This window comes from Setaria italica, chromosome IX, assembly GCF_000263155.2.
Source record: "Setaria italica strain Yugu1 chromosome IX, Setaria_italica_v2.0, whole genome shotgun sequence".
Lineage (NCBI taxonomy): Eukaryota > Viridiplantae > Streptophyta > Magnoliopsida > Poales > Poaceae > Setaria > Setaria italica.
In genome coordinates this window covers 41,614,439-41,639,674 of record NC_028458.1, presented here as the reverse complement: position 1 = coordinate 41,639,674, position 25,236 = coordinate 41,614,439, and the positions used below count along the sequence as shown (strand labels likewise).

The following is a 25,236-nucleotide window of genomic DNA, read 5'->3' as shown; positions in this document are numbered from 1 at the left end:
ATGAAGTTTAATTCGCAAGACGAATCTATTAAGCCTAATTAGTCCATGATTTGACAATGTGGTGCTACAGTAACCATTTGCTAATGTTGGATTAATTAGCTTTAATAGATTCATCTCGGGAATTAGTATAGAGGTTCTGCAGTTAGTTTTATAATTAGCTCATGTTTAGTCCTCCTAATTAGCATCCGAATATCCGATGTGACCCTCCTAAAGTTTAGCATCTCGTATCCAAACACCCCTGGGGTACGTTTGGCACCCCGGACGAGCGTTGGGTCAGGTCCGGCTGCTGCAACTTGACTTGTTTGCTAGTTTGTATGGGGTCACAGAGCAGGCTCAGGAGATGCAAAAGAGGCTCTCCAGCCTGCATTGCGTTGAACGCATAAATCAATGTTCCACGCGGTGTACGCTGAAAGCTGCTGTTACCCTGACCCCTGGTATGTGTTTTTCCCTCACCTCCACGCCACCAACGCTCGCTGTCCTCCTCCACGCCGCCGGCACCTTCGACTCCCTGCCCCACCGCCGGTGGCCGGGAGGGCCGCGGCGGCGCTCGGAGGACCTCGTCCCTACCGTCGGTCGCTGCCGCCCGCTGCGCTCCCCACGGCCGACGACCAGGAGGGGCGCGAGGGGCGTGGAGGACCCCGTCCCCGCCGTCAGCCACTGCCGCCTGCTGTGCTCCCCACCGCCGACCATCGGCGTCCACGGCTCCTTCTCCACTGTCAGCACCCACGACCCCTCCTCCCGCTGGCACCCGCGGTCCTCATCCACGCTGATGGCCCCTGCGACCCTCTGCCCCACCGCTAGCTGTCTCTCTCTCTCGCTCACTCGTTTTTTCTCTCCAAATCTAAATCGGGGTAGGGATTTGGGGGGATTTTGGGTGGGTTAGAGGATGATTTGGGATTGGGAAAGTGGCGGCCCCTCCTCCTGCCGGTGGCCACGGTCCTCTTCCGCGCCACCGGCACTGGTAGTAACTCCACCTTGGCCCACGTGCAAGATAGTCACACCAAATCATCCAGTCCAGCAAACATCCTCTCAGTCCAATCAGCACATGAGGTGCAGATTTACCAATTAACATCTCTGCACCATATAAACTTGGTCAGTCAAGCTCGAGCCTGCGTCACGCACCTAGCTGAGGCTATACAGATCGCGAAACGCGCCCTAAAGCTGTGGCTGCGCAAAATGGATTCGCTGTGGACGACCCGAATATAAAGAATCGCAAGACTTTGAATGGTCGAAGTGGGCCGCGCCGTAACGCCAACTCCACGGCGAGGGCCCACCCGCTCGCAGGAAAAATATTTTGCGCACCCGGCCGATGTACATACTCGGCTACGTAATATCCAAGGATTCAATGTGGAAAAATTGCATAAATGACCCAACAAAACAGAGACGACCAAACAAGCACACATGTTAAGTTACTTGGGATATGAATAAATACCATTGTAGTCAGGTCTGATAACTGAGAACCATGGCTGAGTGATCTTTTTTACAATCTAAGACCAACAATTAGGGATGACATCATGGTAATCTTGGATGAAATATAACCAAACCTATACCATTTTGATCGCAAAAGTGTAGTAAGTCCCCCCAACAACGGAAATGGCCAAAGCTCAGCTCTAAAGCTCTCAAATGGAATTGTCGAAAGAAAACGTCTATCTCTACTTGTCAGGCTCGAATCAACATAAATTACGTAACTAAAACATGTGCTGCCTAGGTTTTCAGGTGAATTGGCTGGTGTGGTGTAAGTAAGGATAATTCATAATAAGCAAACATGAGCAATGAAAGCTATTTGTCACCAGTGCAGTGAATAATGTTATATATATAAATCCATGGCTCTGTAGTTCATTACAAGTGAGAAATGGAACCCCAAAAGAATGACAAAGATGGATTTCATGGAACAAATCCATCTACGAAATAATTTTAGAAATGGAAGAAGTAGCTATGGCCGAGCTGCAGAAATAGAGGATGTTCAAGCAGCTTCTTGCTCAGTAGCACTCGCAGCATTCAAATCCACTGAAAGATCAAGCTCCTGCATTGCATCAAAGTAGGGTTGTTAAATTGCTAACTGAAGGCATCTCCATTGTAAGTTGTAACAACACTGCAGTACTGAAAATTTGTGATTTTCTTTATGCCAATGATAAATTACCTTCCCAGTGATCTTGTTGTACAAGGAGAGTACATCCTTCACCGTTGTCTCAAAATGAGTGCTAGCATCGTAGCTCTGCAAAAACGAAGGCATACTTATCAACACTTGTAAAGTGTGGTATTTTTTTACTGTAGAGACTGTAGCTGCATGTACTTACATTTGTCAAGAAACAACTATCCTCCTCAGGATTGTTAATTGGTTCATATCTGTCATAGATGTCGAAGAATGTCTCCTCCACAGGGCCGAGCAGATCGATCCCGGGTTTCAGCTCGATCTCGGGCTTGTCAGTCTCAGCTTCAGTCGAGACGAAAGCGATGAATTTGCCTTTCGGTGCAACATTATGAGCGTAAGAGCAACAGAACACGTACCTGCAAAGGAACAACAAAATTCAGATTATCTGAGAATAGACACCTTTATGTGATCTGTTCTATTAATATACTTGTGTGTTGTATGATGTCGTCAGTGCCTTATTACTACAACAAGAACCAATTAAATAGTAGCACATGTTGCACTGTTAATGCTCCAGTATCCAGATGGCTTACAACTTACATGTCTGATTTGCGCTTTAGCTGTTTCTTTGGGAGGATGATCTGCACGGAGTGTGAATCCTTGGTGTCGGGGATAGGATGCTTCATGATGCATATCGCACGCGCCACCCTTCCAACCTTTTTCACCTGTTCATTGTTTGAAGCATTTTAGAAGCTCAAAACATGTGGAAGTGACTTGTCAATACACGTATATCTTTTCTTTTCGCTCTGACAAGAACAAACATGTATACCTTTTCAGGCAAGTACGATGGATCGCAGACAACCTTCTTGCATTTTGCAGTCTCTCCTTCAGAAGTCACACCGTATGCTTTGCCACTCTCATCAAACTCAACCTGCAAACAGTTGGCAAGTTTGGCATACTCTCGTCAGAAGTTTGGAAACCACTATTTGATTTGAGCATTCTCAAGTTGCGACCTGACTGAAATTCTTCAGTTTACCTTGCATTCTGGCTTGTTCAGCATGTACGTGCCACCGTAAACAGCGCTCAGACGGGCAAAAGCCTTTCACAGCATGCAGATTTTCAGTTTATCATGAAGCTTAAACAGCGTGTTAGTTGATTCGTTGTAGCATTATAGGGCTGACCTGAGGGAGTTCTCCTAAACCATATAGAGGATAGATGTATGGGGACCCGCCTTGGAAGCGAGCCAGTGATTCTGCATAAAGCTATTGAAACAGAGGACCAACATTAGACTTTTGTTCATTTTTTCCCCCTATGGGGATAATATTCCAAGAACTAAGTAAAAAGGCAATGTAAAACTAGTAGATGTCATTTTGAAGTCCATTTAAACATGCATGTTCTTAACTTGATCTTTGTTTGTGTAATCGTGTATTGAGTGCTGAAGAGGATCACACAAAATGGGAGGAAAACAGAGACCAGACATCAATAACAAAGGCCGGGAAGGACCTTCATTCGCTTGACAGTGTCAAGTGCAGGCTCATCCAGATAGCTGTCATCCCGATGAAGCGCTAACGCATGCCCAATAAAGTCTACTGTATCATCCTCCAATCCATATTTGCTGATCCAAGAAAACAACGTAATCTTTGGATTAGGAATTATTGAAAAAAAAATACAAGTAGTTAGCTTTCCAACTTCTAGTAAGTGGAGAAGAACTGAAAGCGACTTACGAGATAACTTCCCTTGTCGTAACCTTGGTCAAATCCAGGCCCTCGTGCGATTTGGGGTCCTCCTCATCGTAATCCTGCACGTATATGAAGAACTTCCTAGCACGGCGCTTCTCGAACAGGCCCATCAGGTTAGACTTCAAGGCCTCAACATCTGTGGCAGGGACTTTGTGGATCTATGATCATTACCAAACAAGCAAGGATGAATCTGATTCAGCATGCATACATGTTGGACGATTGGATGATATCTGATATCTCAATGCACAAGACTCATTACCTTCCCATTGTTGTACACAAAGCTGCCGTCGACGGCCTTGAAGTTTAGATACTTTGTAACACTGGTGTGGATCAGGACACGAACCAGTGCACCGTTTGCCATCATGAACTGCAAATTCAGAATTAGTTTATTTCGATCAGCGGCTCTGCACATGATGGCGAACATTCTAAAGGAGAAACAGAAACTGGAGTTGAAGATCTCAGGTGGCGGCAAACCTTGGGTACCATGTCGACATTGTATTCCTTGCTGACACCCAGATGTTCAGGAGGGCTGTCATTGCCTTTGAATCTCTTCCAGAGCTAAATGTACCATAATATGGAGAGAAAAGTTAGAAATCAGAATGGATATGTGATTTCAAAAGGGAACAAGCTGGTCAGAGCAGAAATGACAGGATCACGCTAATGTGTCGTCAAACCTTGGTCAGATTCAGGGATGAAGATTCTCCTCCATAGTAGTCGTTCCTATCCATGTGGAGAACCTGTGTGCGCATAATAAGAAACAACAAACATTTACAGTTTTATACGTTCTTGTTCGTCTCGCTAACAAGAGAAACAGGAAGCGAATTGAAGAAATGCACGATGGGGTCACCTTGAGGCCTTCGACGGAGAGGAGGCCGCTGATGATGCATTCCTTGAGCCCCGTCCCCAGCACGATCACGTCGTACTCCTCATCCATCTTGCTCTCGTCCTGGCCGGGCCTCCCTGCTCTTCCTCGGCTGCTTGTTCCCCTCCTTATCGATCGATCTCACGCTCTCTCTGGTTCATCTCTTCTTGGCCTACGTATATAGGGCAAGGACCCGGAGAAGACGACGAGGACGGGCATGCATGCATCCGCGGAGGAAGACGAACTGGTCGCTGCGTCCCGCGAGGATGTCGCCGGAGGCGGTCGCGGCGGCACGCGACACGTCGCGCGCGACCCCCGCGCCGCGCTTTTGCCGGATGCGTGCTGTGGCTACGACGTTCCTCGACCACGGACGCACGCCACGGCGCGCGGCTCGGCGACGGCAAACTGCAGGCATCCAACAGAGATCGATCACGGCGCACCTACTAGTATGTTGATTTGATTAGGCACCGATAAATCGGCAGAAAATTCACTGCGATTAGCTGGGCCTTTTAATTTTGAACTTTATTGACCTTGGTGTCATCAACTATATTATGTGGGTGGACTCGTAACTAACTTAGGTAGGAGCTTTTAGCTCGTACTTGAACTCGGTAGTTCGTTCCAAATAGAAAATGAGCGTGTTCGGATCCACTCTGAGTGCTTGTTTTTCAACGAATTGGCGCAAGAGCTGCCAATTATATTAAAAAGAAGGATGAATTTAGACTAGGCAAAAAATAAAAACAACATCGATCGGTTAGATTGGGACACCAATATAATCATACAACTCAACTCACAACATTGGACGGTTGGATTGGAACATCAACACAACTATACCACTCAACACAACAACACCGACCGGTTGGATTGGGACATCAACACGACCATACCACTTAACTCAACAACAATACCGGCAACCAATTGAATTGAAACATTAACATGTGCCATATAACGTCATCACTCCACCACAGCTCCTCAACAGTCCACACCACCAGAACAGCGACCTCGGGGCACCCGCACCGCCAACACCACACGCTCTCTCACTTTTTTTTTGCTTTTCAAAATTTTGAGAGAAAAATAAAAGAAAAGGAAAGAAAATGCCGCCAGCGATCAACGAAGCCAAGTGTGGGGAGCCGAACCACCGTGACGGACCAACGAACCACCGAGTGCTTGTGATGCGTTCTCTTCTCATCGATTACTAGCTTCCATGCGCAGAGCCACATTGATCAAAAGAAAGGCATGGCCTTTTTCGTTTACATACAAGGTGAAATGGATTGAACATAATTTGGCTTCCTGTCTATCGTTGCCCTGCATTGAGCATAATTTGCCCTCGGCAAAAGAGAAGTCTCTCACGCAAATGGATTACCTACTTTTTTATTTTTTAGCTTTTTTTTAGATTCTCACAAATAGGTTCCTGGTGGAAACATTTCAAAATTTGGATCTCTAACTTAGCGCCATCCACGCTAGCGTCAAGCTTACACGTCTCGGCGCCAGAGAGTTTAGCGCCAAGGTCGTTGCGCCATCGATGACGTAGGTGCTGACATGGCAGGGGGCTTGGCGCCAGCGTCGATGGCGCCAAACTTGACGCCGTAGATCTTGTAGTCGAGTTGTTACCCCATAGCTCTTGACGTTTCGAATAAAATATGTATAATTATTCCGAGGAGCATGCAACAAACCACACTACGGTTTAGCTGGTTAGGATGTGCGCATCTTATCCCAAAGGTCTGGGTTCGAACCCCAACATTGAAGGAAATGAGACGCACTCGAGCACCTGTGGCCGAGTATACTGGAACGCACTCGACCCTTCGTTGTCGTGCTCGCAGAGGGAGGGAGAAAAAAAGAATAAAATGTAGCAAAAAAGATTCAATGTTGGTGTTCGAATCCAGACCTTTGGAATAAGATGCACACGTCCTAACTAGCTGAACCGTAGTCTGGTTTGTTGCATGCTCCTTGGAATAATTATACATGTTTCGTTCGAAATGCCAAGAGCTATGGGTAATAGCTCGGTGCCAAGATCTACGGCGCCAAGCTTGGTGCCAAGCGTCCTGCTATGGGTAACAGCTCCTGCCATGGTGCTCGTTGATGGGCTGACTGCAGTTGACTTTCTTTCTACTTGCAGCTACAATATAAAAGAAAAGGGCCCAACGCTTAGGACCATGGTCCTACTGCCCCAATCCTTCTTCCTCCCAAAACACCCATTCTATCTTCTTACATGTGAGTTCAAAACGAAGCCCAAAAAAAATAAAGAAGCTACAATGGTTAGCCCTGCCTTCTTGGGCCTGAGGAGGATTGGAGTTGAAGCCAAAATAAAAGAAGTTGTGATCTCATCTTAACGAGAGCCGAACAAAGAATCTGTAATCCCCTCCTCTCCTTAGAAACGGACCACCTTGATGAAACACATGAACATTTCGTAACCAGTCCTATGTCCGTACAATGTTGTTCTCACAATATAGTTAAAAACGATGCTCAACTAATCTCCTGAATTCCTGCCTTGTCTTGCTTCTCATTAAAGCTTTAACCACAATCTTTGCTTTGTTTACACTTTTTAGCAGAAACAACTAAACTATGCTCTGTCATGCTAAAAATAGCATAGGAATAAAATACATGGCAGAGAACATACAATGGGTACAATATTTAGTTTATCTGTGTGTACGTTGTAGAGCTTTGGCGCAAATTCAGAAGAAAACTGCCGCTATTCGAAATATTTTTTGGATACGTTTCATTGGAGAAAAATATTTCTGGCTTTGTGTTATGCTTGTTGAAATAAAGGAGAACTTCAAACATTGCATGATCTGTACAAGCTTTGCTAACTCTTCCCATAGCAACCGCTAGTGTTGAGCGGATATTTCCCTCACTAAATTATGCAAAGAATAAGCTATGAAACATTTAGAAGCTATAAAAACATATTTATTATATTGTAATTTATCAAATATTTAATACATTTTATTCATCATTTTTCAATGAATAATGTATAACTTATTTCATGCTAACCATGGAGTTTTTTTCCTCGGCCACTCAGAAATACCCAAGTGCCAAATTCTGTCTCCGCAGCTGCAATTGTTATCTCATCCTTTTCTCTCGACGAGAGCCGAACAAAGAGGACTTGACTGGTCTACCTAAATCAAACGCACAACAGTTGAAAAGGATGCTCAACTAACATCCGGAGTTCCTTTTCTCATTAATTGCCTAGGTTTTTTCCATGGTGACTGAGACAGGTGAGCTGGTAGATCCTTTGCCTTGTCAGTTGTCACATTCTTTTGATGTGAGCTGGATTAGCAAAACAACTAAACTATGCTCTATCATGCTAAAAATAGCATAGGAATGAACTACCAAGCAGATAACATAGCACATGTTAATTTCTAATTTATTACGAAGATCAAAAACTAAAATACTCCCATCACTGAGCACAGTCCTACCGAGAAAAACCATACACGCCCATCCCGCGCACACTTTCCATAGGCTCCGGCGAAATCTCGGAGACCAGGCCAGAACACAGACGGTTGCCTCGCAACTTCCTCCCTCCCCACACATTCATAAGCTGCTGGATCTTTTCCATGGCGACGAGGTGGGCAGTAGCTGGTGTGGTAGGCTCCCGGGGTGCGCCCTGCATTTTTCCGCTCCCTCGCCGCGCCCGGTCCACATGTGGTTGGACCGTGGACTTGCCGTGCCGGTCCTCGCTGGCTCGCCGTGACGCTGTAGCTCTGTTGACCTGACTGCCCCCTAGCAGAAGAGCGCCACTAGAAGCGGAACCGGAGAGCACACCACTTGCGCGTCCCCTTCCTTGTATTCACACCGGAGAGCGCAGCGAAAACGCGGAAGCAGAGAGCCCTGCCCTCCTCCTCCTCCTCCTCCTCGCTCCCTCTCCCCGGCTGGTTTCCGTCTCCGATGGCGGCTCGCGCCGTGGCCCTCGCGGCGCTCCTCGCCGTCGCCGCCACCCACGGCGTCGTCTACGCGTCCAACGACGAGGGGGACGCGCTCTACGCGCTGCGGCAGCGCCTCAGGGACCCCAACGGCGTGCTGCAGAGCTGGGACCCCACGCTCGTCAACCCCTGCACCTGGTTCCACGTCACCTGCAACCAGGCCAGCCGCGTCGAACGCCTGTGAGTGCGGTGCCGGCGATCTCCCCGCCTTTCCTTACCCTGTTCGTCCAAGATTCCGTCGTTTCTCCTCCGCTCTGCCTTGGTTATCGATTGAAAGGATTGGATGGCTGATTCTTCTTTAAGGGAACAATCTCAGCAGTTCCTCTGTTTGAGTTGATCGCACTGTCACCCGCGTAGATATCAAATCTTTGGTTTCGAGATCTAGGCGACCCAGCTGTTAACAATAAATGATCTAGTCCTTGTGTTACTTGTTCTTCTAGAATTCTCCATCTGTTGGACCCCAAATCGCGCACTTTTACATTCGGGGATTTCTTTTCCCCCAAATATCTCTAGGAGCATAAGCATAACTAAGGATTCCAAGCTTTCCTAGTTCAACAACTGCATCTTGTAACATCCCGATGATTATGTTATCTGACTCTTCCTTTGACAAATGTTTCAGGGATTTGGGCAACTCCAACATCTCCGGCTCCCTTGGCCCTGAGCTTGGCCGCCTTGTGAACCTCAAATACCTGTATGTGCCTATGCCAATTCTAGGTTCTTTTTCTGTAGTTCAGATGGGGGGTAGACCTTGATTGAATTAACGGAGATCTATTTGCAGGGAGCTGTACAGGAACAATTTTGATGGCGAGATCCCAAAGGAATTGGGTAATCTGAAGAATCTGATCAGCTTAGATTTGTATGGCAACAAGCTCACTGGAGGAATCCCCAAGTCACTTTCCAAGCTCAAGTCACTCAGATTCATGTATGTTGCCATCTTTAGTACAGTCGGTTTGCAAACAGCAAAACCGTGCTTTTTCCCCCTTACTAGAAGCATCAGTGCTCTCAATTCAATCTGTGGTAGAAATGGTTGGGTGATAATTTCAGTCAAAAGGATCAGAAGAAATTCACCTTTGGATCTTAGCTCATAATTTTAGTGAGTATATCAACATCCTTTTCTTAGCTGATAACTGAAACTCGGTTGTATCTCTTGATAGGCGCTTGAACAACAACCAGCTTACAGGATCAATTCCAAGGGAGCTTGCCAAGCTTTCCAACCTCAAAGTCATGTGAGTGTAGACCTTCGTCATATTCAGTGTTTTCTAAAATTTTCTATGTTCACTCATTGTTGGTATACCTGTGACCTGCAGTGACCTGTCTAACAATGACCTATGTGGAACTATTCCTGTTGATGGACCTTTCTCAACATTCCCTCTTCGAAAGTATGCTTCAAACCTCACTTACGTTACTGTTCAATATAACAACATATGTTGTGCGGAATGCAGACAGCTCGATTTGAGTTGTTTAATTGTCATCCCTAAGAGAATGCATTGGCAAACATTGCACAAGATTGATTAGCATTTATGTCAGTTAAAAGATAGGTTTTTAATCCTTATTTTGGCCATTTAGACAAGTTTACTTTGGTCTGTTATGTTTTATATCTTCCATCTCAACCAACAAAAGAAAAGATTGTTAAGTGCATTGCTAGATCATTCACATGTATCTTCAACCACAAGAACTTCCACATGAATTGCAGCTATTGTGATCAAGGGTTAACACATCTCTTTTTTTCAGCTTCGAGAACAACAGCAGGCTCAACGGTCCAGAGCTGCAAGGGTTGGTTCCCTATGACTCCGGATGTTAAATGCTGCTGGAAAAGAACAATCGACAATGTATCCCATCCCTAGTTGAAAGGAGTAAAAACAAGTTGGTAGCACAAACAGAAACCTAGCTTGGAGAATGTGGTGATAGTGTGTATCCAGACAAGATTTGAGGGCGTCATAGCAGGTCCTGATATATACAGTATATGTGTATTCAGACAACAGCATAAAGAAAGAATGTATTCAGACAAGTTCTGTTTGGCTGATACTGTGATACAGTTGTGCCATTCATATGCTGCTTTTACCGCAACTGTGTTGATATTTTGTGCATCCAGACGATCCATTTAGCAACACGGCAGACACAAAGCCTTGTTCATAAATAAAACCGAGAGCAAAAATACATACATTTCAAGTTTTCTATACAATGGCTGAAATTCTTTGTTATGATTTAATGGCATGGTAAAATGATTTAAGACTTACCAAAGTATATCAACGAACATTCTACTCCAGTTTATGCTATACAAAAATGAGCATGATGTTCATGCTAGCATAAGTCAGCTGGGCATTGATACCCACAGGCATTTATACAGAAAAAATATAAAAGAAACACATTTGCAGACTGTTCCCTTGAAAAACAAAAATGGCTCCAGGGAAACGCAGAATTGATAGTAACTGCCAAATGCCCACAAAATTGATTGTCAACCGATCAGCCCCAGCCCCATCGCTTGATGATTGGGCCCTCATGTTGACCAAAATCCTCTGTAAATGGCTAAGAAACCATGAACAGCCAGAGTAACAAAACTTGATATGCAACATGAATTGCAATAATTTTACTGCAAATTACTTTGCAGCAGGTTCTGTCAATGGCCTCCCGTATAGCTGGAAAAGTAAAGAGGATTTTGACATCTGAGGCTCTCGCTCCAGTGCTGCTATCACATCTTTTACTGAAACACTCCGTGCCACTTTTGTTAGTGGTGACCTTCTAATACCACCTAGAGAGAAGGTGCAAAAGATTTAGCACTAAGAAAAGTGCAGGCATGGTAAATACTCAGTTTGATCTAACCTAGAAATTCAATATCTTCAATATTTAAAATGCATTTGTTTACTTTTATGTTACACATGTTTTAACAACTTATAATCTGTAGGTAACCTAATAACAAAGAAATCAAATTCTTGTACAAAATACATGACGCTAATAATTGGTCGCACTAAGGGTTCATTAAAAATATCATTCTAAAAATATCCTTTTTCACCGAATTAGCTTTTTTCTCATCTATCAAGTTCAATCCCAAAATTGTGAACATGAGCAGAGTGCCACATCACTATAACATTTTGAAATGGATAACTGGTTACTACATGGAAACAGAAATACTGGGATGACAGAGATGGTATGGCTTACAGATGTTTCACACATCATGCCCACAAATTGTACATCTGGAGCTTACCATTTGGATATTAAAATTGATTATATCAAACAAAACAAAATCTTAACCATATCAAAGTAACAGGTTAGGTTTCTATTTAGTATAACAACTGAGCTATTCCCAAAAGGAACGTTGAGCTGACCCACACCATCACACACTTCTAACAACAATAATGAAAATAGAAAAATAAAAAGCATGCTGTGCACTGCATTTGCCCTGTTACTGGAAAGTATATATATTTCAAGATTGAAGCTTCAGTATGTAAACATAGCATCTTACTGTTACGAAATGCCTCGACTACTAATATCATTGTACCACCTGAATACAAAAGGTAAACTTAGTCTTTAATGATACACATTACAACCCATGATTGCGTACACCAAGGTTTTCTGAGGCATTGGGGGTATGCCTGGACGCCTAGGCAACACCTCATAAAACATGGCGTACAGACTTGGAACCCACTACCTTTGAACTACATCAAGCAACTAAATTGAGTACACAGTATGTCAAATTTAGCATTTACATCAACTACAGAAAAATAATAAGTTTAGAAGCATAAATAATTATTTGTAGAAAAAAATTTGCTGTGCCTCTGATGTGCAGTGCACTCTTGTTTAACAGCACGAATACAACAGAAAAAGGGAGATCAGGCTTACCAGATCCAAGCATTGTGGAGTAGCCTCTCTTTTCAATTCCCTGATCTTCCATCGAGTCTTTCCCAGATTTTAGTGATGGCTTGTGTTGCAACATGTTACCTGGTACAGAGCCAGAAGAACCATCACCTCCCTCACTTCTCTGTTTATTTCGTTCAGCTAGCAATTGCCACTTTGACAGCATGTCATCTCCACCAGCTGCAACTCGCGCAGCAACATTTGCAGCTGTAGTTCTCATCTTATCATCGTCCTCCTTGTAAGTCTAAACAGAATCATCAACAGCTCTAGGACATATATTATTGTACAAGTATCCCATGAATACTGATAGCTACCTTTGCATGCTTTGACGAGGCACGGGTCTCGTTCTTGTCTTTTTCTAGATCAATATTTGCATTGCCATCTCCCTGCATGTACTAATATGCTCATTACTAACAACTATGCAGTCCTGAAAAGTACACCATGAACACTAATTTGGAAGACGTTTGATAATTGTGGCAGTATCTTCCACAAGATGCACTGAAGAAGCATAATGACATCACTCTTAAGGCAGTATGAGTAAAGGAATCTCAGTATCTCACTTAACAAAGAGATCAAAGCGGTTTATTTACTGGGGCAAAAAAGATGGCCAAATGCAATCTGCCTCATGCTATATGTCATATGTGGTTAGTAATTAGTCTCGTGTAATTTGATGTGGGATTCCAAATGTATCGTGCAACAATGGATGTGTCTTTACAGTCAAATACTCCAGTTATTAACTATATATTTACTAGCAAGCTTGCTTGACATTAACATTATCACGTACATGAAGTGCTACACTACATATAGCCACGGTTCTTAAGGCAGCAAAGCGTCTTGTGGGGACTTGGGTACGCCTAGTAACTTGGGTGATGCCTAGGAGACAAGAGTCCCTTTGGTGACATAGATACACTTTGTCAAGCAGGCAACACCTTAAGATCCTTTGCATATAATACACTACATATTGGCAAATGAATATTATGAATAGTAAAATTGTTGTTCCAGTAAAAGATGAAATAAATCCTTATTTCAAGAAGTTAGATAATTTTGAATCATGAATTATGCCATCGGAGATTGAAAAACTAGAACATCATGCAGAACTAACATCATTTTGTTTCCTTATTCTCTCAGCATCTTCAGCTTGCTTTTTCTCCCATTGTTCTTTAGCTTCTCGGTTCACCCTCATAATATGACTGCGAACATCTGAGGATAACGGATAAAAACGATGCCTTGACTTTTCAACATCAACCCTCTACAAACAATGAGAATGCATGTAATGAGTTTAATATCTCAGATAGTTTATTTTGGAAGGAAAGCTGAATGAACTTAAAATATCACACCTGTTTAGAGAACCTTATTATATCGCTTATAAATCCTCGTAACCTCTCCTCAACGCACTGGCAAAGGTTTTATTAGATATGAAATAACCCAAAGCAAATGGAAAAGATTTAGTAGATAATCTCTCACCATCGATAGACAACGTTCCACATCAGTGCCAATGACCTTCAAATTACATTTCCTCACTGCCAAAATACCATAGTCAGAGAATAGATAGCAAAAGTTTTTGTTTAATCAAGTAAGATTTAAATGATGGAGGTATTAACTGATTTCTGCTAATTTCCTTGCCAGTGGTCCCTTCTGTAGAATGAGCTTTTCTTCTTCTAGTTGAACAACTCTCCGAGCAGCTTCTGAAACTCGACTCTCTTCCTTTGGAGCAGAGAAAAGTTGTTCCTCTTCTTCCTGGCAAAAGGCACAAACTATTATTGCTTCAAAATTCATCAAATAATAGGTACTAGATGGCATGCATAAAGCAAATAAACATAACAGAAGCACAAGAAGACGTATACCCTCAGATTAACACCACTAACTGCTGTGACATCATTAAGCTGGTCAATGCTTTGTTCATGGAAACCTCCAGATGTCTTCTGCTTTTTGCTGACAAAACATAAAACAATCAGAGACAAAAGATAAAGTAATTTGAATTGAAATTATTAACTAAGAAAAGGCATTGGAGTTACCTAGATGGTGGAGGGGATGAGCCTAATGCTTCCAGAGGCTTCTTCTGTCCAGAAGATGCCTTCCTCTGAGGTGTTTTAGAAGCTGCCGCAGGAGGTGCTTGCACAGAAGATTGGACCTAACAATACAACCAAACTAATTAGAACACAAAGCCAAAACAATCATCCACAATGGTGAATTATTTCTATAAGAAAAATGAATGAACACATAAAATTCCATAAGAAATGAACAGAACTCAACCAAGCATTCAGCCATGGATGCATACATGCTTAACAAGGTATCAACTATACCGTTAATGCCTACACCAAATTACAAAATTCTTACTGATATCCGCTCTTCCTCCATCCTCTTGCCTGATAAAATAATTATTAACAATTGCATGTTCTCACTTCATAACATATAAATTAGTTCCTTGTGTGGTTATGTGCATGCACACATATAGATGCCAATCTGTAAGATCTGATATGTGTCATCAGTACAATCACAAATCTATTCCGGACTGGACTTGGAGAATAGTTCAAGGAGTTCTCCAAATGGAAATACTAATAAATATGGCTTGATAGGTGAATTCACTGACACTGAGCTTCCATCTACTGTGGGCACACATCTAGGAATTGCACTTGGATGCAAAAAGGTTCGTGAATTGTGAGGGACCTATAGCCCTACAACATTAGGACCTTGTACTCTCTTTTTTCCCCTAAAAGAAACATCCAATGCAGGATATTGTTAGAGCAAATTGCATTCTTATGATCAATTATAAATTTATAATTCAAAATTAATCATTGAAGCTCCGCTCCATGAATTATTTAATTGCACTTCAATGTAAAATGCTCTGGACAAATGAACCAATAATTGCACTTATAACTTTGACATCCTACATCAAAGTTAGCTTGAGATACAGATTTTGATCTAAATATTCAACTAGGTGAAGAAATCGAACCAAGTCTACCATCCAAGTATGCGTTCCAATTACTGAATCTAACTAGCTTGAGGTTCCTCCCTTACTTCCAGTTAGTCAGTACTTATTACTAAACGCTTTCTGGTAAACCACTAAACCATATATATACATGTATGATGTAACTGATAAGGTCACATGAGATTTTACATGGAAGTTCGGAAATAGCAAGATTAGCTAAGAATATTTCAGGGTTTCATGTCATAACATAATAAGATAATGCAAATTGTTCAACAAATAACCCCATCCAGCAGTTATGGATCCAAAATGAGCTATGATATACAACTACAAGTACAAGAAAACATATCAACGCGATAGAAAATCAATACATACCTGCAATTTAGGCTCTGCTTGAGTGACATGAGATTGAGTCTGACTTGAGTTTGTCGTGGTCGAAGACTTAGAAGCACTCAATTTTGGTGACTGGTTTTCCATGCCACCACCACCTTTTGAAGATCCTGGGGCTTGATTGACTTGTTTTGCATGCATTGCAACAAAAGAATTCTGCGAAGATTCCGAGTTTTGGCTAATAGTTTCCTTATTCATATGTGCTGTTGGAGTGAAAGAATTAGTTTTCTGCTCCTTGTTTGCTGATTTTTGCCATGTAGATTGATTAGTTGGTGCATTTCCAGACACTATAGATTGTGTTGGCACACTCCCAGCTACTGTGGTCACAGCTCCCTGGACCAATTGTGCTCTTTGATTGGGATCTGTCATTTGTGGTCTAAATGATGCAGCTGGACTTCCAACTGGTCTTGGAAATGGACGTGCATGAATACTATTTGTCCCAAACATTGGCGAGGGTGTTTGTGGACGCTGAACATGATGCTGCATTGTTTGCGCCGGAGTTAAGGTATTGGGTGGACGGGTTTGTAGCATATGAGCTCCTTTCCCATCTGACATGTTTCCTGTTTCATTAGCCTTATGTGCATTGCTTTGTGAAGGTGAATAACCCCTAATACTCTGCACTTGGCTAGACAAGGAAGGCCGGAATTGAGGTGGTCTTAGGTTGTCAATAGCTTGTTTCATAGGGATGGTGTGAGCCCCTGGATATGCCTCCTGCTCATCTGTCATAGAACCACTAGGAACAGTCTGCTGACCAGAAACTTGACTTAATAAAGAATAGTTGCCTGGATTTGTCTGAGTATTTCGCTGTGCCTGAGCAGTGTGCTGACAAACAAGAGTAAGTAACCCCCCAAAAAAAAACAGAAAGTACTGGTAAGAATAACTATAATGAGGCTACATGCAATGCTGATGCATACATAGATAGACCTTAATTAAACACAAGAAATACAATGTTAAGCAGCATTAATAAATGGCGGAGAGCCAGGCTATGTTTTACATAGATCACAATGAAGTGGAAAGATTATTTACCTGCATTTGATATTCCGAAAGAGCTAGCTTAAGCACCTTATCGCCAACAATATTCCTTACAACTTTTAAAAAGTGTTCCTTGCTGACTTCATTTTTCTATTGAAAATAAAAGATCAAGTTTACAAAAAGGATAAGCAGATTAATGGCTTACATGGAGCTTCTACAAAAGAAGAACAATCATCCCAAGTTATTACTTTTGAGTTACATCAATATGTGTAAGTCATAACAGAAAATTAGTACTAATCTTGTGTAGTAGTAAAAATATGTGATCCAATGTTTGATAGGAAATAAAAGTTAAGACTGTAATTCATATTTCAACTGTTCTATGAGTCTAATATGTTTATTGAGTATTATCGTCCTAGGACAGGAAAGTTTCCAGAGAAAAGGTAATGAACAAACATAAAATTAAGAAAAAGGATATACAAACCCGCAACTTGGCAAAAATGGACTGAACTTGCATATCCTTGTCTTTGTCAATGTAGCGTCTCAAAATCGGAAGTAACATGTGAAATGTAACAACTGGGGCTTTTGCTGCTGTAGTTGCACCATTCGTTTGATTTGTGTGAGGTGTTTGTTGACTCTTCATTTGCTGCAAAGGCTGCTGCAGAGCGACAATTGGTGCTTGTTCACTCTTCATTTGTGGCATAGGCTGCTGCTGAGCAACAATTGGTGTTTGTTCACTCTTCATTTGCTGCATAGGCTGCTGCTGAGCAACAATACCTTGTTGAGACGTGTTTCCAAGCTCTTGCTTTACTTTCAGTAACTCGCACTCTTTTGGTGTATTAGAAGTAAGGTCTTTGTTATCAGAACCTTGAGAAATAATTTCAGGTCTTGATGGCTGATCATTTCTAAGTAGATGTGTCTGTTCCTGTTGTTGACTCTCCTGGTTTGCAGTTTCATTCTTTACTCGATCTTGCCACTGTCCATGACCATGGTTTAACAATGACTTGTTTTCCTGAGGTAGAAGTGCTGAAAATGGTGATCAAATTAGGCAATTTGTTTCAGGAAGCATGTAATTAAGAACTTGTAAATTGATAGAAACAATCACAGCGTAGCTCAGGAAACAAAATTATGTTCATAAATTTCAGAGCAGGAAATTTTGATAAAACTCCTGATGCAGTATCCTCCACGCCATGAAAGGAGGGTTTTAAGAAAATAGTACATGGGAAAAGAGTAATCTGCATCTCAAGTGCTGAAAATTGTCCACCAGTGCAATACCACACTCTTCTCATCGAACTAGAAATTTTGTGCAAACCAGAAACTGATCTAGATTTTTGGGACATTCTGGTAGTAACATTCTTTTATTTAGATAGGTCACATGAAAGTCATTAGCAGATTCATCATGAATCTACTCTTGCAAATTTGACATATATACCATGAGCTGTTTTGCCAACTTTTCCTGCTAGTAATCATGATTAGCGAAAATTTTCACTGGAGAGAGTAGTTATCAGGGCACCATATCAAACAACACATTGGAAGTCATCTGAAAATCCAACTACTCCCTCCATCCCAAAATATAGCTACGTTTAGCTTTTTCAAAAGTCAAATCTTTTTAACTTTGACCAACAATATCTCTAAAAATAATTTATTTCAAATAGAAAAGGTTACATATTATAATAGTTGGTTTCATGATAAATCGAGTAACATTATTTTTATGTTATCAGTTTCTATGATTATTTCTCTATTTACGGTCAAAGTTGAAAAGATTTGACTTTGAAAAAGTCTAAACATAGCTATATTCTGGGACGGAGGGAGTATGTCACAAGCGAGAGCTTTATGATGTCCCCTAAATTGAAAAAATACGTAAAAATTATGTTGAAACTTGGACGTGGTCAGCTTGTGAAAGACAAATACCAAAATGCTGCCTTCACATGATAGTTATACCTTTTCTTCCTCGTGAAGTAACATTATCAGGCTGGTATAGGTTAGAAAAACAGACAATAGTAAAGATAACCAAAAAAGAAAAGTATAGCATAGAAGTAATCACATTCAAAGCTAAGACATGGATACAAAACACATACATTTTGCTTACTTGCTGAAAATGTTGCTAATGTAGTCTTTGTTCACAAACTTCATTGCACTCATAACACCAATACCAAAAGTATTTACTCTGAACCGGATCCTCCAAATAAAAGGGCAACACAAATATTCCAAAAGAGAATACCATAGGATAACTCCCTAATTACGTTGCAAGAAATTTTCAAGTTCTAGTTTGGTTGCAAAGCCCAGCCTATCAAGAATATTAGTGCAAATTTCATTCACTTTTTTCAAATCTCCACAGTCCAAGGGCCATAATAACACTCCTAGAAAAATCACTATATAACAATATAAGTTCAAATGATTTTTTTTTTGGCAGCATACCTCCATGGACACCAGTGCAAACATCACCCACTCCGGTTTAAAGTCAAGCACAGATAATCCTAATTAAGACCAACATACTCGTAATAATTCCTGAATTATTTGCAAACCCATAGCTGTTCCTTATAGATCATGGGCTAGTTTCAAAACCTACATCAATTTTCAAATCCAGGGACCAGTATTTGACCCAAAACATCTTGAATATTTGTTATTTCATTGAAATGAAGAAGCATTAAGCACAAATCTATACGCTTGCGACGGAACGTTCAAATTTCAGTACTTCAGCATTGTCTTCCCTACTATTTTTATTTCTACTGCAAAAAGACATAAACCTCATCCGCTATTCAAATTCAAAGAAACTTGCTTCCTGTTTGTGATTTCACAGACTTCATCAGAGAGTTGAGGCAACCTATTTTTGAAGGAGAGATTCACCGAGGCACAATTGTTCAAATTGCCTATGCTGTGCACACACTAGAACTGGAGTCCAGCATTTCCCACTCTGGAGCTGCATTTTGTCACCATGGACAAAAACGTTTCTCTAGGTCATCTTTTCCCCAAACCAAAAGCCGCATTATCCAAAACCACCCGTGCCGCTTCTTGATTCCTACGACCCCCCATTTCTCGCCAAAAGCAGGGCGCACCCCGAATTCTGTCCAAGAAGAAGAAACCGTTCGGAAAGGGAAAATTGAGGTCTGGGGGCTCACCGGCGCCGTGATCCGTAGGCTGGGACGAGGAGGAGGAGGCGGCGGGCGGGGCACTGATGGTGCTGCTGGTGCTGGCACTGGCCTCCACCTCGCGGTTGAGCGCCGCCGTGAAGGCCTCGACGTCGGCGCCCGAGTGCAGGCTCTCGTCCTGCGCAATTCGAACAGCGAGATGGGCACCGCTGCGACCAAATCCCCCGCCTTCGTCCCCAACAAACCCAAAAGAATGGCAAGAGAGGCTGGGGTCGGGCGGGGCACCTCGTCGTCCTCGAGGAGCTTCATGATGGGATCCATGGCGCGGGGTGCTCCGTCTGGTGTCGCGAGGTCGGCTCCCCCGTCTCGCTCGTCGCCTCGCCTCGCCTCTCCGCGAGCTCCAACGAACGGGAGGAAACGAAAGAAATCCCTTGTGCGGGGCAGGATGGGACGGACGAGGAAGAAGGCCGGCTACTTTTCCCGAAGGCGCCTCGTGAGGTTTATTATGTGATGATGGCCTCAGCGCTTAATGGGCTTGTGGGCCTTCATGGATCTGTCCGACGGATCCAAACCGCGCCGCCTTCGCGCCGTTGTTTGTTTCTTGCCGAAGCAAAAAGCCCACTCGCGCGCGGAAGAAGGGAGAGGGGCCGAGACCAAGGGCCTCCTTCTCATATAAGCAGTTTTGGTGGTACAGGCCGAAGGCCTTAGAGGAAACTGCAACGACGGACGGCCCACTCGGGTGTCACAGTCCAACACCGAATGGATCCATCACCAAGAGAACAGGTATGATTTTTTTTTTCTTTCTGACCATGTGCATTTCTTCACATAATTTTGAATGCTAAAAAACATCTTTAGTTGATTAAATTATTTTTAAAATTTATCCATGGTGTTACATGTTCAGAATGTGGATGCCTGTAGCCAAAGCCGACCTGGCACGACAGCTGCCGTTCAAATCCGAGAGAGATAATAAAGAAGCGCGTGCATGAGAATAGACCCGGTCAGGAAAGGGATAAATGGTCAGGAAACAATGCAAGCCTCACAGTCACAGGATAAGCTACTGTCCCGTCTGCCTGCCCGTGCTCCCCACTTTCGGCGGCTCGGGCTCCGGCGGGGTCGCGAGAATCCGGGGCGCCGGCGCGCCGCGCCTTGGAGGTCGGACCGGCCGGCAACGCGTGCACCGATGTCGGAAACCTGCGGCCTGCAGGCAGGAGCACTTCTGAAGGCTGAAGCAAAGCCTGATGCTTCCGGAGGCCTCGTACGTACGCTAGGATCTGAAAAGGCTCCACCACGAACTCCACTCCGATCCCCACCGCTGCGCGGAGGCAATGATGCCGGCCGAAAGCGGAGGCGGAATCTCAGACTCGAGCGTGGAGAAGGATCAATGTCTCTCTGTTCTCGGCCGAGAAAACGGGTGCTTTTTTAGCTAGTATGGACGGCAGATACAGATATCATGTCCTGTCCACGTCGACGATGGGCCGGCCCTGGCCGGCTGGCAAAGGAAGATTGCTGCTGCAGTGCTGAACACTGCTGGTCTGCTGCTGCTGTTCTCGGAGCAGAAGCTACCGGTGGTAGTAGTATAGAGTACACCCTGGCACAAAACTCGGTATTAGTCCCGGTTGTTAGGGTGCAAATCTTCCGAAAATTCATCCAGGATAAATCAATCGAGACAAAAGGGGATCTTTTGCCCCGGGTCACTCACGCGCACGACCCAAGTCATAAGTCACACGATTTTTCACGCGAAATATGTGCGTGCGCGCTGCGTGGGATTCGAACCCACGACCTCCAGCTTCGCGCGTAGCTTCCTTGCCATCCCACCTACACAATACATCTGACTATATAGGGGATGCAATCCTTTTGTATTAACCGGGATAAACCCTATTACAAACTAGGATAAAAGGTTTTGAGGGATTTAGTCCTCCTTCAGCCACCCTGTTGGGGACACTTTTATCCCGGTTGGTGTTTCAAACCGGGATAAAAGGCCTCTCGGGGTCTTTTTTTTCCACTAGCCTTTGCAACCGGGATAAAAGATCCCGGTTGATGAGCACCCCACCAGTGACCGAGCTTTAGTCCCGGTTGGTGAACCTTTTATCCCGGACCAACTTTAAACCGGGACAAAATGGGACGCATGGAAGGTGAGTTCTCCACCAAGGTTTTCCCTTTATATATCAGATTTTTCATCCATGTCATGCGTATACGTCAACAGTTGGAACATTAACCATGGAGACCAGAATTCTCAACATACTAACACGATATATGTCAGATTTGATGAAAAGTATACAGCTCTTCTTACTTAAGGTCCTTCTGATCCCGATCGGATCATGAACGCAGTAACGATATTTGGAACAGGCAGAAACTTTCAGAGCATGCAGCACACATGATAAAAGCAACAAATGGTTGCAGCAGGACGCTACCCTTGTCTCGTACCGCGGTCTCGGATCCCACTAACTACATGTTATTAGAGGAGTTTAGCATATAATAATTTCGGGTATTGGATCATTTGAACCTAGGCTGCTAAGCCTTAAGGGATATGATTTTTGCTAACCTCTATAAGTGAAAAGGGCAAAATTCCCATGTGTTTCTTCCATGTGGCACATGGTGCCTGAACTTAGGGGGTGTTTGGGAAACACCTGTTAAAGTTTAACACCTGTCACATCGGATGTTTGGATGCTAATTAGGAGTAGTAAACATAAGCTAATTACAAAACTAATTGCACAGATGGAGTATAATTCGCGAGACGAATCTATTAAGCCTAATTAGTCCATGATTTGACAATGTGGTGCTACAGTAACCATTTGCTAATGATGGATTAATTAGGCTTAATAGATTCGTCTCGCGAATTAGCACAAGGTTCTGCAATTAGTTTTATAATTAGCTCATGTTTAGTCCTCCTAATTAGCATCCGAACATCCGATGTGACACTGTTAAAGTTTAGCACCTCGTATCCAAACAGCCCCTAAGATAATCGCTGTGCAGGTTGAGCTAGGTCGCCATGTACCTTCCTACAAAAAAGCTAGATCAACCGTAGCAGCAAGTTAGCAACTGCTCAATCATCCAAAAGACGATGATGAGTAGATGTACAACTCCGGTGGTTCATTGTCTCAGTTTTTGGGTAAGCACTGCCCCCTTTTCGAGGCAGATTCCGGTGGTACAGCAAGGACATTGTCCCCAAAAGGGAGATCTCTCTATCCCTGTATCCATCTGTATCAGTATTATTTGGTGCCTACAAGACATATATGTAGATGTAGATGTCGTGTCCTAGGGATTAAAATTCTCACTGGCAGAGGGCCCTTGATCCATGCTTGCATAGTTGCATGTGTGATGTGTCCTGGGCTCATCTTAATGCCGCGTCGAACTTAGGTAGTTGGATCGGATCCACCAGAAAGAATGTACCAAACATGAGCTCTCCTGATCTAGTCTCAGGGATTGCCTTCACTGTCCATGTCTATAGCTCGGGCGTTGGGGCTGTACCCATGCCTGTCGAATCATTGCAAATGGATTCTTGTTTACTCCAGCTGTACCCACAACTTAAGTGGATCTCTGCGTGGCACATCTCTATGGTATCTGTAGGCAGTTCACTTGTCATGAATCGGTCGATGGCATTATTTTGGTTTTTGACCGTACTGCTGTTAGATTCTTTCCTCTTGCCACCTCTCTCGAGTAAGCAAAGAGGAGAGAGATGGACAAGACATGGGAGGTTGCTACCCTTCTGCTGATCATTGTTGCTGATGGTTATTACCTTGTCATTGCTTGTTTCATTCTTTCGGCAATTTTGTATGACGTTCGTACTGCAATGATTTCTACAGATTTGCAGGGATTTAAGTTAGCAGTAGAATCACCAACGATTGCCCAACGCCAAGTTCATGCAAGTAAGCTTATAACATGGGTTCGTCGTGACAATCATGAATACACAACGCCTGCAAGTCGTAGATAACAGTCCCCTAGCCAACATGACACTTGATTAAACAGGTCAACGCGAGATCTGAGATTGGCACAAAAAACACCAGGCCAGTGTCTAGATTTTGAAAACCAACAGTGTCAATACTACTGCTCCTAGCTGCTGCAGTTTCAGCTATGCAGGTCGCAGGAGCTGCATGATTTGCAGTGCCTCCTTATATTAACAGGCCGAGTTTGCGCTCTCGAATTATTACCAGATTTTGTTCATGGCAGCCAGTTAACTTATCATTAGGAGTACATATATTATTGGGATGGATGCCATCCTCTGCAAAAGTACACGCTAGAGAAGAGAACTGAATTGATGCCTATCCATCACCTGCTCCACTCACTCCAGTACACCGACTCTACAAATCACCAAGACATGGAGGACATCTCCAGCTCATGTGTGGTGCTCGACGGGGGAGTATCAGATCATGGGGCACATGCGGCCACATCCCCCCAAATCATGCCATTGTCTCCAGATTCCCCGGCTTGGATGTTAATGCATGAGTTGTCCGGGCAAACCCACATCCCTCCAAGGCAGAGAGCATATGCACAGTTCATCATTCATTCGTTCTGATCACCCCAAAGGGCCTTTCCTCGCATCCATGTCTCGGGTTCTTTTCTTCTAATCGGGGTTGATTGTCGCACGTGGTGGCGATCGGGTTTCTTGGGGAGTTGCGGGAGTGATGTCGGTGTCGGGTCACAAATAATTTGGGTTGATGGGAAAGGATGGAGAAAATTAAGATAAAAGTGAAGAAGGAAAGGTGATGCAAACCTTTAGGCAGCTAGCGGGATTCCAAATTTCTAATGTTCATGTGAACCGAGCGCGGCGTTTAATATCCAATTAGGTACAGAAGTAACTAAACCAACATATATAAGCTAATCTAAGAGCACTACTTCAGGATGAAGTGATAACACTAGAACTGGACTAATTATGAGCTCAACCAATATGATAATTAAAACTTTTTGCCTGAACATCATGGTCATTTTCAGAGGCAGATCATCATCAATTTAACCCAGGTGGCCTAAACCACAGTAAGGGGCTTGGATGCAGATGAGATCTACAGATCTAGAAGCGGATATAACTGATCCGAGATGACAATTCAACAAGATTGAGAGCTCAAAAGGGAGGGCCGTCCGTACGATTTCTATATTCCCGAGTGGATGTGTGTGATGTCAACAAGTTAGGAGCATGATTCCAGCTCCGGGCCGGGCAGGCAGGCATGCTCACATGTGAACTGCCCTGGCCACTTTAGCTGTGCCTGTCCCTCTGCCGATTCTTTTAAGCCTAGTGCCCCCCATAAATCTATTTGTGGATAGATACATGGATGCACATATTTATGGCAAGTGGGGTTTGCTATGTTCCCTGCTTTTCTAGTCTGTCCTTTGCTCGCCAGTTCGTGGTGGGGGCATCATTCCTTGGCAAATGCTTGAAACCGCAGTGACCAATCCAAACTGCATCCGTTCCCT

General features: G+C 43.4%; 3 protein-coding genes across 9 annotated transcripts; 1 reads left to right on the top strand and 2 right to left on the bottom strand.

The window, feature by feature from the left end:
* Positions 1–1,793: 1,793 nt before the first annotated feature.
* Positions 1,794–5,117, bottom strand: LOC101762296 (guanosine nucleotide diphosphate dissociation inhibitor At5g09550). The gene is made up of 13 exons (XM_004983888.2): positions 4,676–5,117; positions 4,503–4,565; positions 4,303–4,386; positions 4,088–4,195; positions 3,814–3,986; positions 3,593–3,704; positions 3,271–3,351; positions 3,126–3,188; positions 2,919–3,020; positions 2,690–2,814; positions 2,298–2,508; positions 2,141–2,215; positions 1,794–2,023 (listed from the first exon to the last, which is right to left on the bottom strand). Exons 1-13 carry the CDS (start codon positions 4,760–4,762, stop codon positions 1,964–1,966), a joined length of 1,344 nt encoding a protein of 447 aa, XP_004983945.1. The 5' UTR covers positions 4,763–5,117; the 3' UTR covers positions 1,794–1,963.
* Positions 5,118–8,416: 3,299 nt separating this feature from the next.
* On the top strand, positions 8,417–10,695 carry LOC101760691 (leucine-rich repeat protein 1). The gene is made up of 6 exons (XM_004983884.4): positions 8,417–8,784; positions 9,224–9,295; positions 9,383–9,526; positions 9,759–9,830; positions 9,912–9,983; positions 10,336–10,695. The coding sequence occupies exons 1-6, from the start codon at positions 8,570–8,572 to the stop codon at positions 10,403–10,405; spliced, it is 645 nt and encodes a 214-aa protein (XP_004983941.1). The 5' UTR covers positions 8,417–8,569; the 3' UTR covers positions 10,406–10,695.
* Positions 10,696–10,786: 91 nt separating this feature from the next.
* Positions 10,787–20,290, bottom strand: LOC101761356 (transcription initiation factor TFIID subunit 4b). 7 transcript variants are annotated; one of them, XM_004983887.3, is made up of 14 exons: positions 20,116–20,290; positions 19,861–20,008; positions 17,226–17,767; positions 16,799–16,894; positions 15,758–16,594; positions 14,472–14,587; positions 14,301–14,388; positions 14,058–14,193; positions 13,921–13,976; positions 13,794–13,850; positions 13,559–13,705; positions 12,771–12,851; positions 12,442–12,700; positions 10,787–11,353 (listed from the first exon to the last, which is right to left on the bottom strand). In XM_004983887.3, exons 1-14 carry the CDS (start codon positions 20,149–20,151, stop codon positions 11,202–11,204), a joined length of 2,751 nt encoding a protein of 916 aa, XP_004983944.2. In that variant the 5' UTR covers positions 20,152–20,290; the 3' UTR covers positions 10,787–11,201. The 7 variants fall into 7 exon arrangements, with proteins under 7 accessions (XP_004983944.2, XP_004983942.2, XP_012698145.1 ...); XM_004983885.3 differs by having other exon boundaries at positions 12,442–12,691; XM_012842691.2 differs by having other exon boundaries at positions 12,771–12,842.
* Between the last annotated feature and the right edge of the window lie 4,946 nt (positions 20,291–25,236).